General features: G+C 36.4%; 1 protein-coding gene across 1 annotated transcript; it reads left to right on the top strand.

The window, feature by feature from the left end:
- Positions 1-2,079: 2,079 nt before the first annotated feature.
- LOC107151891 (granzyme A-like) lies at positions 2,080-12,824 on the top strand. Its single transcript, XM_015497306.2, has 5 exons — positions 2,080-2,251; positions 5,350-5,497; positions 7,214-7,355; positions 9,434-9,706; positions 11,869-12,824. Exons 1-5 carry the CDS (start codon positions 2,161-2,163, stop codon positions 12,019-12,021), a joined length of 807 nt encoding a protein of 268 aa, XP_015352792.1. The 5' UTR covers positions 2,080-2,160; the 3' UTR covers positions 12,022-12,824.
- The last annotated feature ends 646 nt before the right edge of the window (positions 12,825-13,470 follow it).

The following is a 13,470-nucleotide window of genomic DNA, read 5'->3' as shown; positions in this document are numbered from 1 at the left end:
TTTGAAAGCTGGAAAAGGCCATGGCCTCCAGAAAGGATCTCTGCCTTGCCACACCTTGATTTGTGAGACCCAAATCAGACTTCTGACCTACAGACTACACAACTACACATTGTTGTAAGCCACCAACGAGTTTGTGGTCATTGTTATAGTAGCCATAGGAAACTAACACACTTACCCAATCCTTTGTTAATCCATTTAGATTGCTTTCAACTTTCTTTTCATTACAAAAAATAATGCAGTAGAATTTCTTATAGCTAAATTTTAATGTATGTTCCAATTGTTTTTCAAGTCATAGACATGACTTGTTAGGTTACATGACCGGTGTAATTTTACATCATGCACAATCACAGAATGGGAAGTTATACTCTATGTATGTATGTTACATCAAAATACATTCTACTGTCATGTATAACTAAAAGAACAAATAAAAATTTTAAAAAGACCAAAAAACTTAATAGCCCTTTATATGCTATTCTCTTCCACCAAAAAGACAGTAGCAGTTTGAAATACAATCAACACACAAGAATTCCCAACCACAGAAAGGATTCTTTTTTTTTTTAACCTTTAGAAATTTGTCAGAAAAATATAGTACCTAAGAGTTTTAAATCACATTTTTACTGCACAAGGTTTTCTCCAGAAAAATGATGCTTCCCACTGTGTTATAATGCAGCAAGCAGACTCTTGCCAGATATGGGCAAGGACTTCCAGCCTTCAGGAATGTAGGGTAAAGTGTTTATTGTTTATAAATCAACCAGTCTCCAGAATTCTATAAGCAGCACAAAACATGCTAAGACAACTTAAATTCTCAGCTCTGAAATAAGGTCTTATTTGAAAGTAAAAAAGTTTTCAAAGGAGAGCAATGTCCTTTTTTGGAAATTTTTTATTGAAACATAATCTTTGTACATCTTTGTGGTTTATAATAATATTATATGTGTATACAATGTGTAATAATCAAATCAGGGTAACAAGCACTTCCATTTCTTCAAACATTAATTATTTTGTGCATTAGGAATTTCAAACTCTAAATTCTAGACATTCTGAAATACATCACAGATTGTTTTAACCAGTTTTTACTCTACTTGGCTATAGAAAATCAGAATTAATTTATCCTGTGTTTTGGTGCCCCTAATTAACCTCCTTCTGTGCCCTTTCAGCCTATAGTGAACGCTTTTCTACTCCATTCTATGAAATTCATTTTTGTTTCCACAAATGAAAACAGGAGGTATTTGTCTTTCTGTATCTAGATTATTTCACTTATCATAATGAATGACCTCCAATTCCACCCATGTTGCTCCAAATGACCGGATTCCATTGTTTTTATGGCTGAATAATATTCCATTTGTATTTATAGCACATTTTCTTTATCCATTTATCCACTGATGAGCAACTGGGTTGATCAATATTTTAGCTATGTGGCAGTGCTGCAGTAAACGTGCGTGCAAATATCCCTTTGGTAAAATATTGTCTTTGGATGCATATCCAATGCTGGAGCATATGGTATTCTACTATTAGTTTTTTAAGAACTCTCCCTACTGTTTTCCATAATGACTCTACTAATTTATATTTCTACCAACAATGTATAAGAGTTGTCCTCATTTTGCCTCCCTTTGTTATTTCTTGTCTTTTTAATGATTGTTATTCAGAGGTAAGATGAAATTTCACTGTAGATTTGTTTTGCATTTTCCTGGTGACTCATGATATTGAACATGTTTTCATATGTCTTCTTTTGACAAGCATCTATTCAGATCCTTAGCCCATTTTTTTTTTGGTCAGACCTTTATTTTATGTATTTATTTATACATGGTGCTGAGAATCAAACCCAGTGCCTCACACCTGCCAGGCAAGCACTCTACCACTGAGCCACAATGCCTTAGCCCATTTTTAATTGAATGATTTCATTTGAAGAATAGTTTTTATTTTAATATTCTTAAGTTGACATGGTCTCATCACTTCACATTTGCCCTTTAAGGTCGGAGACATCTAAACCCAAAGGAAATGACCTTACTGTGAAACAAGTAAGTAACCATACCACAGATTAAGGTTGTGTTTTCCAGTAATAAAACACCAAAATCTTCAACACCACAGCAAAGAAGGAAAGAAGAGAGAGAACCACATCCTGGGTGTTCATTATATATTATTAAAGTCTATGCCTGAAACTGAATGCTCTCCATAGTGTGGATAACAGAGGCAATGAAAATGCCTTCTCTTTTCTCTTTCCCTACTGCCATCTTTCTTCTTCTACTTCCTGGAGGTAAGACATATTTTCATATGATTTTTAGTTTCATTTGTGAGAAAGTGGGTATCTGATTGGTTTAATTTACATCCCATGAAAAGGAAAACTAAATAAAAAATTCCAACCATTTTTAATGCAACCATTTGTCTTCACTTAAAAATCACTTTGGCTTTTTACAAAAATGTATCCTATGTAACCATAGCAAAATATGAAAACATTAACTGTATCTGGTAGCTCTTATAAATCCAGATCAGATCTACAGAGCAAAGTCTTTAAGTGAAAAACTGACAAAGCCATTAAATTAGATATGAATAGTTTACTTATTAACTGGACCTCTCAATCATACAAATGTAATTGAATATCATAGCTCTCAAATAAACCTTAAAACTTTTAATTTCAGGATTTGTTTGTAGATATGTCCATTTCTAGTAGGGGATCAGGGTCCATTAAGAAAAACATTGGTATAAAATTACCTACTATAATGTGTGTGTGTGTGTGTGTGAATGCTTAATAAAACTCACAATTAAAATAGTAATATTCTAATTGATTTTCACATATTAACCCATTTAATCTTCTTAACTATTATTATCAGCCATATTTTACATATGAGGAACGAAGACCAGGGAGATTAATTAAGTAAATGTGTTAAGGTTTACCAACTAGCAATTAGTAGGGTTGGGATTCGAACTCAGAGTTCACATTCATGTACTATGATATATATAGTTCAGTGATACCTTCAGAGCTGGGATTCCTATTGTGGGATCTATAAGTTCATTCAAAGCCATACTGAGGCATTAAAAATTCTGAGTCTTGACACTGAATGCAAATACTTACTTGAATATGTGTATTTTATTTTATCAGTTTCTCAAAACTCTGTATTAAAAAAAAAAGAGCCAATACTTTAAGAAGCAGTGATTAACAAGGGGAAAAAATGTGGATTTTGCACTATGCATAAGTAGGCTAGAACATCACTTTGCCATCACTAGCTGTGTGAATTTGGGATAGTTAGTTAATCTGTCTACTTCATCTTTTTTATCTACATGGAAATAATAATACCCACTTTCTATTGTAGTTAAGTATTATGGCGAGTGTCTAACACTAAAGGGTGTCTGGTATATCTTAAATGTCTTCATTACTGTTACCATAGTTGCTGATTTTTTTTCTTTGTTTTTAATATAACTTACTAAACTATAATTCCAAATAATAACCTTTTTATGGAATATTGTGAGATTTTTAAGGCTAATAACACAGTGTTCAGCCTGAGATTGAGACAATCCTGTCCTTAGAAGTGACAACCTTGAAGGGTAGGGAGTCAGGAGAAGGGGGGTCCTTACCACTCTGCCCTGACTATGTGTTACTGGGTCTTTAATCTTTTGATTTCTTGATCTTTAAGAAATTGCTGAAGGGCTGAGGATATAGCTCAGTTGGTAGAGTTCTTGCCTAACACACACAAGGCCCAGGGTTCAATCCCAGCCCCACAAAAAAAGAAATTGCTGGACCAGCCGGGCATAGTGGTACATGGCTGTAATCCCAGCACTAGGGAGTGAGGCAGGAGAATCATAAATTCAAAGTCAGCCTCAGCAATTTAGCAAGTCCCTAAGCAACTTAGCAGACCCTGTCTCAAAATAAAATATAAAAAGGGCTGGGGATGTGGTTCAGTGATTAAGTTCCTCTGGGTTCAGTCATTGGTACCAAAAAATGAAAAAGAAAGAAATTGCTGGACAATTCCTACCTGTATTTTAAGTAGTGATAAATACAGGAAATAAATATTATGTTAAAAAATGTTTTAAATTATTAAGGAACAATTTAAGTTGGAGCTTAAAAATAAAAATCACTTTGCTAACAGTTAAAATGTTAAGGACTAGCTCTAAGACACATGACAAATCTGTCCCTCAAAAGCATTTAAACATGATGAATTGTTAAATTTAGTCTAATGTTACTTGTAGATGATCTGCTTCACTCTCATAATGCCTGACCATGATGACTTTTAATTATATCACACCTAACTTGAAATCTCCTCCAGCTCCACCTGCTAAAGATTTATACCACTTTCCAATGTCCTTCAAGGAAAAAACAGTCCTCACAGAGACCTCACCACCTTCCTGCCAAAGGCGTTTTCTGAGCCCTGCAGCTCCTCCTGTGACCCTCTCCAGGCACTTTCGAGCATTGTCATTCTTTATGCATTTATCCACAGCTTTGTTCTTTGCATGTTTCTACTACTAAAGCTCATCAATGTCAAGAATGATGTTTCATTCATCTTTGCACCATTTTAACAGTAGTTACTCAAAAATTACTGTGGAATAATTGCATGGAAAAAAAGGGAGTGTGAAAATTGCTTAGAAAAGAGGTCCTAAAATGATTCCAAATGATTCAAAATGCAGGTTCCAGCCGGGCATGGTGGCACAAACCTGTAATCCCAGCAGCTGAGGCAGAAGAATCCCAAGTTCAAAGCCAGCCTCAGCAATTTAACCAGGCTCTAAGCAACTTAGCAAGACCTGATCTCAAAACTTAAAAAAAAAAAAAAAATTGAAAAGGGCTGGGGATGTTGCTCAGTGGTTAAGCATATCTGGGTTCAATCCCTGGTACCAAGAGGGAAAAAAAAGAAAAGAAAAGGAGAAAAAAAAATGAAATGCAGGTTCTCTGATACTAAACTAAACTCTCTGGAGATGGGTCTAGAAAATCCACATTTTAAGAAGTACTCAATTATGATTACACTAAAGTTTGAGAAACATAATAGAAAAAGGAGCATTTCTATACATTTATCTTTTTTACCCTAACATGACACAGAGAGAAAAATCAATTTGAACATGTGGCAATTAAAAAAAAAGAGCTTTAGATCTAAAATAATAGGAATGTATGCTTATGATAAAATTAACACAAAAAACAAGTACTACTAATTTAAAAACACTGTCGCACATGAAGTGCTGCAGGAGATGCAATCACAGAGAAGAGTTCTAGAGAAGAAAGCACCCTCCACCACCACCTGGACTGCTTGGTCCTCTGTCCATCAAAGTACATGGCTATGAACTCGCACTGAATCTATTCATTATAGCCAAGTTTTCTCAGGACAAGGATGTCTGGGCAAGGTAAGATTTCACTCTGGATCACTCTTTTAGTTTTTCTAGAATCCTGCGAAGGAATCATAGGAGGAAAAGAAGTAGCACCTCATGCAAGACGCTACATGGCTCTTATCAAAGGGCTGGAAATCTGCGCAGGGGCTCTGATCAAAGACAGCTGGGTGCTGACAGCTGCTCACTGTGATGTGTAAGTAATCTCAGTCCCTCTCATTCTCAAGGTTGATGCAGGGAAGTAGAAATGGCTATCAAGTCCAAAACCAAAATTTAAGATGGAGAAGAAAGCAGGCAAGCACATTCAGTGCTATGTCTTATTATAACGTTTACCTCTGAGCAAAAGCCAGAATCTGTAGAGTAAGAATGAAATGCCTGACCATTTTCTCATATTATTTGTTATTTTTAAATTATAAATAACAGCATTATTGAATATTTTAATAGGAAAGTTTAAAAGTAATAATACTTGATCTCATCAACCCCACACAATCACCGTCAGTATTTTGGTATATTTTGTCCCAGACTTCTTTCATAAGCATAATTTACAAGGTTGAACAAATTAAATGTCATCTGTGATTAGCCAGTCCATATGAAATTACTGCTATTTGTTTAACTTTAAAAAAAATAGCAATTTCCTGTGGCTCAGACAAATAGTTTTTCTAGTCATAATTTGAAAGGCAGACTAGTGTTTATCATGTAGATATACTGCTATTTTCTTAATCAGTACCTGTTGTTGGTAACCAGTACCTGTCACTTCCCTTTTCTCTCTTACACAAATTGCATGAACAAAAAAAGAATATTAAAAATGAGCTTCTCACAAAGGAGATTCAAATAGATTTATATTATATTGTGTAAAATAAGAATTTGTCAGGGATGAATATCAGCTTAATTTACAGGAGGTGAGGGAGGGATTAGCTCTGATACACTTAATTAATAGGCCTATTTGGTGAAAAGATTTGCCCCCCTCTTCTGTAATAGCTATTATTAATTTCATAAACTAGATTTATGGTTAGCTCTACTTTGGCTTGCTTCTCTATGTGGTGTGTGTGTGTGTGTGTGTGTGTGTGTCCTATGCATGCATGTGTTTATATAAACCTGGCTTTAAATTTTAACTATAAAACCACTGTTCTGGGCCATAGTTGTAGCTCAGTGGTAGCATACTTGCCTAGCATATGAGAGGCACTGGATTTGATCCTCAGCACCCCATAAAAATAAATAATAAAAAATAAAGGTATTGTGTCCATCTGCAACTAAAAACAAATTTTAAAAAAAATCCAAACCAAGATTCCTTTCTTCATTCCAGCCTCTAAAAAGCATGACTCAGGTCAACCTTTCTTATCTTTAAAGACTTCAGCAAGGCAAACTATTTCCCTAAAGCCCAGAAAAGTAAACCACCTACTTCTGTTTCAGTTCTTGAGTTTATTCATTTCCATTAGGTGTCAACAACCTAGAAGCCAATGGGGGAAGGTTTTATTCCACAAATCTGAAGCAGATGAAGAAACTGTCAGCTGCTCCTTCAGCCTCCAAATGGCAGAGCCCACCTTCCTCCCGTGGGGACCTCCAGCACTGTCCACCCCAGTGGAAGCCCCCACTCCAAGCTGGAGCCCAGCAGACCTCTCCAGGTCTCTCCAGCCAGTGCTCTTGCCTCTGCCAGAAGGTCTGGGCCTCCATTCCTGTTGTCTCCCTTGAAAAGATGCGGTGAGGTTGAAGCAATATCCCCCAATACATACCTTGAGATTTGAAGTAGAGGCACTAAAACACCCAAGACTCTCCCTAAGTTTCCTGTCTTGCTGTGCTTATTTATAAATAGGAAAACATTTAAAAACACTGATCAAACTTGAAGAAACTAAGTCCACAATTTAACTTTATCCATTCTCATGCATAAGTTATATGTTGTTGTTCTTCTTCTTAGGAAGGAAAATCCTCAAATTATTCTTGGGGCCCACTCTACATCCCCTAAAGAGAAACTTGACCAAGTATTTTCTATTCAAAAGGCAATTCCCTATCCATGCTATGATCCACAGACATTTGAAGGGGATCTTCAACTCCTTCAGGTAAATATGTTTGCAGTTTTGTTCAGTTGTGGGTTTTTTTTCCATTAACTATTTTGAAAGAGTGGAAAGGTAGAAAGATCAGTGTAACCTGAAACCAATTTCTATACCCTTGACCTCACAAGGTTAGCTAACACCACAAGTAAGAGGTTAAACAGCAAGGCCAGCACTATTGCAACAAGTGTTCCTTCCCCCTATTGTGGTAGGACCTGGCCATCTAAAGAGTTGATGCTCATTAATCAAAAAGCACCAGGAGTTAGCATTTGCATATCAGAGAAAACATTATGCCTTTGGTTTTTGGCTTATTTCACTTAGCAGCTAACTCACAATAAGAAGATGGTAGAGAAGAATAAAAATACTTTGGATTAGACAAAGAGGAATGAAGGAAAGGGAGGAGGAATAGGAATAGGAGGAAAGAGTAGAATGAATCAGACATTACTATCCTATGTACATATATGATTATGTAACCCATGTAATTCTACACCATTCTACAATCAGAAAAATGAAAAGTAATACTCTATATATGTATAATATGTCAAAAAATTCTACTATTATATATAACTAATAAGAACAAAAGAAAAAAATTTTTAAAAAGCACCAGGAACCCACCCAGAGTCAAACAGATTTGACTGATGCTAGCGAGGGCACAATCCACTCAGATTGTATAAGAAGGGGCTTATTTTAGGATTTGAGCTTGTGTCCAGCAACTTAGGGGAAGTTTCAAGGAAGTAGCAGTGTTCTCTGAAATGCAGAGTGTCAGCAAGTGGGACAATTCTATGATTATGCATCTAAATAAATCTTATCCAAGAGGCAGAAAGAACAGGAAAAAAAATAAGCTAACGTTGTAATTGGTAAAGATGCAACAGTCGTGGATTTCATCCAAGAGAGGAGCATTTGTCATTTTTATAATATGAACAATGATGTCATTTCTGCCAGTGGCTGTCTTTTTTTTTATTATTATTAAACAAAGGGGAATGAAGGGAAGAGGGCAGGGAATAGGAATAGGAGAGATAGTAGAATGAATGGGACATTACTTTCCTGTGTGCATATTTGACTATATGACCAATGTAATTCTACATCATTCTACAGTCAGAAAAATATTGGCAGTGGCTGCCTTTTTTCCCTCCTATTTCATTAGGGTCACCTTGTTTGATAGTGACAATCTGTATTTATGAGCAACCGGAAAAGCAGAGACCCAGTTCTGAGTGCTTAGCTGTTAGTGGCAGCCTGCTTTTTTCTTCTTCAGAAGATAAGTAGTAATCAGAACTTCCCCTGAAGGCACTCAAGCCTAGAGGGAAAGACAGACAAATCACCAGCTCTGATCTTAAGGCACTGATGGCATTTTGCTCATCAGTGACAAAGATAAAGAAGAGGGCTCTATGGGGGTACATGGGGAGAGCAGGGAGTCAGAGCAGTTTCCTAGGCAGCCAGGAAAAAAGTGGGGAGGGCCTCCAAGTAGGAAGGACAGCATTATAAGAGGGATCACTTGGAGGAAGAGGAGAGAAAAGGGAGTTATGAATTTTGAGAAAAGGAAGTTAGCAGAATATAGACCACAAAGCCAGGCCTTGCAAACCTTGTTAAGAGTCTGAAAGGTATGGGGAAGGAAATGGGAAGGTGTTTTAAGCAGGGTAGCAACACTGTCAGACTTGTTAGAATAATCATTCTGGCTGCTGTGCAGAAATTGGAATAGGAAGGCAGCTCTGGAAGATGGAGCATGAGCAGAAGGATTACCCAGGCCTTCGTGCACCCTCATCATCAGAAGCACAGAGGGCCCTGGGACTCATGCACCTCTGACAAAACCTCCACATTCCTTGTCCCCAATACTGACAACCTAGCCCTCCTCAATATCCACCTGGAGACCATCAGGCCTGGCTTCACCCTCAGGCCTCTGCTCCTCCTCCATGCCCCCAGACACTAACTCCCTCCTGGGTATCAAAGGTAGCTCCCCTCCTGCCCCACCTGGCCTCAGTCCCTTCTGCACTTTTACCCAAAATATTTAATACCCTCTGTTAGAGTTTAGGCTGTGTTGTTCCTCTGCCTCCCACACTGGAGCATAAGCAACTCCATCTCCTGTCTTCTAGCTGAAAGGTAAAGCAACTATGAGCAAAGCTGTGGGAATACTTCAGCTACCCCAAAGAGGAGAAGACGTCAAACCCCACACCAAGTGTCATGTGGCAGGATGGGGAAGCACCAAAAAAGACTCTTGCAAAGTTTCACATGTCTTGAGAGAAGTCAATGTCACTGTGATAGACCGGAAAATATGCAATGATGCAGAGCATTATAATTTCAAGCCAGTTATTGAGAACAGTATGATCTGTGCTGGTGGTAACAAAGGTGAAGATGATTCATGTGAAGTAAGTAAATTAAAAATTTTAACCAGGAAATAAAAGGGTAAAAGAGTACCTAAGAAGAATGAGGTAGAAGTTGTTATTATCTTTCATGTACAAGGCCTGAGGACTACAGCTTGACACTGGTATGGTATCGTGCTGCCTGGTGCCTTGTGAAACCCTCTGCTCGAGGGTGTTCCCAGCTTACTAATGATCACTTTCTGTATATGGTTTTAATCATGATGGGTAACAATTTTGCTAGAGAATAGTTAGTTCAGGAGTAAGAACAAAGAACTGTACCAACCTCAACAACACTTTGATATGCCACTTAATTCTCACATAACACCATGAGATAGGCACTATTGTCATCTGTTTTAAGATGAAGAAAAAGCTGTAGAAAGTTACTTAATTTCCTAATCCTGATTAGATTACAGTCTTTTTCTCAAAGATTACTTATTTCATTTATTGTAGATTTGCTTTCTTAAGTAAATTGGCTGGAATGAATGATTATATTGTCACAAAAACAGCACTCCTTTGTCACTCAGATATATCCAAAGAGTTTCCCCCAAACTTTTTATTCACTCAAGGCTTTATTTCAATATGTTTTTTAAAACGTAAAGATTGATTTCTATGTTGTATTAAAAATGAAAGTTTTGGGGACTGGGGATGTGGCTCAAGCGGTAGCGCGCTCGCCTGGCATGCGCGGAGCTCTGGGTTCGATCCTCAGCACCACATAAAAATAAAATAAAGATGTTGTGTCAGCCGAAAACTAAAAAATAAATATTAAAAAATTCTCTCTCTCTCTCTCTCTCTCTCTCTCTTTAAAAAAAAAAAAACGAAAGATTTTTGGGAAAGAAAAAAAAAGTTACTTGATTTCCCCAAGTTAAATAACCCAGCTATCAGAGGTTGAACCTGGATTTAACCAAGGTTGTCTGTCTCCTGACACCTGCACTGTTCTGCCTCTTACTGTGCCAAGAACAGACTTGACCAAGGTTTCAACCTATTTAGAACTCACTAAGCACAGGTGCTTGTCAGGTCAGAGAGAATATATAAATGGGAGCTGATGAATCTCTGGGCCAGGTGGAGGATCCCTAAAAACTGTCTGAAATATCACAGATACTCTCTGTCTGAGCTGGCTTAGCTAGTGCCCTCCTCAGAACAGGGAGTAGTTGAGGTCCCAACTCAAGTCTTTTAGTAGCCCCAACCTTCAGTTTCTCCCCCAGACATCTATTGACCAAGAAAAAAGGACATGCATCAACTGAAAGAAACAATTTTTTTTTCATCACTAAAGGATTTCTTTGTTTTTCTTGGTTCTTTTTTTTAATTTTTTTACATATTTTTAGTTGTAGATGGACAGAATACTATTTCATTTCATTTCATTTCATTTCAATGTGGTCCGGGGAATCTGACCCAGCATCTCACACATGCTAGGCAAGCACTCTACCACTGAGCCACAACCCTAGCCCTCTTTCTTGGTTTTATTGATGAAGATGAGTTTGCACATCTCCAGAATTGCCTTCTTCAAAAGGAAAAATGATTGGGTAAAATAAGCATATTTATGTTAATTGGTGCTAAGTGCAGGCAAGTAATATGAAATTTAAAATTAGGTTTAATCTAGATAGACAATAGGGGTGGGAGGGAAAGGGAGAGAGAAGGGGAATAGCAAGGATGGTGAAAGCAAACCTTCATCATTATACAAAATACATGTATGAAGATGTGAATTTGGTGTCAACATACCTTACATACAGAGATATGATAAATTGTGGTATAAAGGTGTATTAAGAATTATAATGCAAAAAAAAAACAATAAGAGAGCTCATGTATAATGTCATAATTTGGCTGAACATACTTTATATACAGAGTTATGAAAATTGTGGTATAAAGGTGTATTAAGAATTATAATGCAAAAAAAAAACAATAAGAGAGCTCATGTATAATGGCATAATTTGGCTGAACATACTTTATATACAGAGTTATGAAAATTGTGCTATGAATGGATAATTATGAATGTAATACATTCCACTATTGTCATGTATGTAAGAAATAAATAAAAAAATAAAATAAAATAAAATTATGCTTAAATAGGAAAGAAAAATAGAATACATAGGTGAAGTGTGAATGAACAAATAAAATGGCAAATAAATACATCAGGAAAGCACTCTTATTTAATACATGATTTTCTATTCTAGGGGGATTCTGGAAGTCCTCTGATATGCAATAACATTTTCATCGGTGTCACTTCCTTTGGAAAATGTGGTAACCCCAAGAAACCTGGTGTCTGCATTCTCCTTACAAACAAATATCTCAACTGGATAAAGAAAACCATTGCAGGAGCCATATGACATGGCTTCTTCAAAACAGACATCTGAGGTGACTTCCAGGAGACTCCAAGAAAAGGGGGCTTAAACTTGACCTGACCTAAGAAGCACCTCAGAGAGCCTCCCAACTTTATGCGTGAATTATAGTCTGTCTGAAGAGCCATCAGTCAAAGAAGTGGCTTCCTGCCGTCACTCCGGCATGCTTTGCTGAGATTGCATCTTCTTCGCACTTATTCTCTTTCCATAGCAAGAGACATCCTTTGGGGAAAAGTTCCTCTATTCAGAAACCCCTTGCTTTATTCAAAATTTGAGGACTGTCCCTACTGTATTTGCTGTTGAAAAGAATCTGAACCCAGAAAAAAAAACAGAATATACTTCAACTTTCCAAAATTCCTGTTTAGAGCTTGAGATTTTATTCAATATGGAATTATGAAAGAGATGGAGGGGTATTTTTATTTCTTACTTTATACTTCTATATATTTGAACTTTTTACTAAATTCTAAATATAAGACAATAAGAAAGATTCAGTGTATGTTTTAGATATTTGAAAAATATCAAGCAAGCAATAGTTCAGAGAAATTGTATCATTTATTAGTTACAAATAGAATAAAGTTTCATCTGCCAGTAGGCCTCAGTTCATTCAACTTATAGAAAGAAGTGCATTGGGTCTTGGCTCTACACATGAGCACTAAACTTAGTTCTATGTTAATAAATTGATACACAACAAAGAAAACTGACTTCTTTTACCATTTACCATTTGTATCTTATCTTTTTGTTTTGCTTTTTCTCCAAAGAGCTAACTTACAATAAAGCCACACTTTAATGATTCTGATTTGTCCAATTTAATTCAAACATTTCTTAAGGGCTCATATGCACCAGGCACTATGCCCAGCACTGTAAATTCAGAGGGGGATAAGTCAGGATCACCATCCTCAAAGGCTCCAGGTCTAGATGAGGGAGAGACATAAATAAGAGGATACCTACTTCAGATTCTGAAGAAAATATAACAAAGCATCCTAATCACCTCCTCAGATCATATATGTTATAATGGATTTACATATGAGTTGTAATCAAATAAATAAAGAACACAGAATATGTAAGAACTTATACCACAATAATAAAAAGATAAATAACCCAGTTCTGAAACAAATGATTTGAATAGATATTTTACCATAGATATATGAATGCAAATAAGCACATGAGAAGCTCAATACCATTAGTCATTAAGGAAATGTAAATCAAAACCACAATGAAAGACTATTTCACACCCACTAGAATAGCAGTTATCAAAAAAAAAAAAACAATATTGGTATGATATAGGGAAATTAGAACCTTCATTACACAGCCACTTTGGAAAACAGAAATTCCTCAAAATGCTAAATATATACTTACTATGTAATTACTCAGGTATCCAGTAATTCTACTCCTAGATACAAACCCAAGAGAAATAAAAAACATTATCTGCATTAAGAA

This window comes from Marmota marmota, unplaced genomic scaffold (assembly GCF_001458135.2).
Source record: "Marmota marmota marmota unplaced genomic scaffold, marMar, whole genome shotgun sequence".
NCBI classification, from domain to species: Eukaryota; Metazoa; Chordata; class Mammalia; order Rodentia; family Sciuridae; genus Marmota; species Marmota marmota.
This window is presented reverse-complemented; position numbering and strand designations above follow the sequence as displayed.

Excerpts from the sequence above, each read along its gene's own strand:
- LOC107151891 (XM_015497306.2), top strand. The coding sequence starts at position 2,161 with ATGCTCTCCATAGTGTGGATAACAGAGGCAATGAAAATGCCTTCTCTT. Across the intron at positions 2,252-5,349 it reads TCTTCTTCTACTTCCTGGAG|TTTTTCTAGAATCCTGCGAA; the intron begins GTAAGACATATT and ends TCACTCTTTTAG. Across the intron at positions 5,498-7,213 it reads ACAGCTGCTCACTGTGATGT|GAAGGAAAATCCTCAAATTA; the intron begins GTAAGTAATCTC and ends TCTTCTTCTTAG.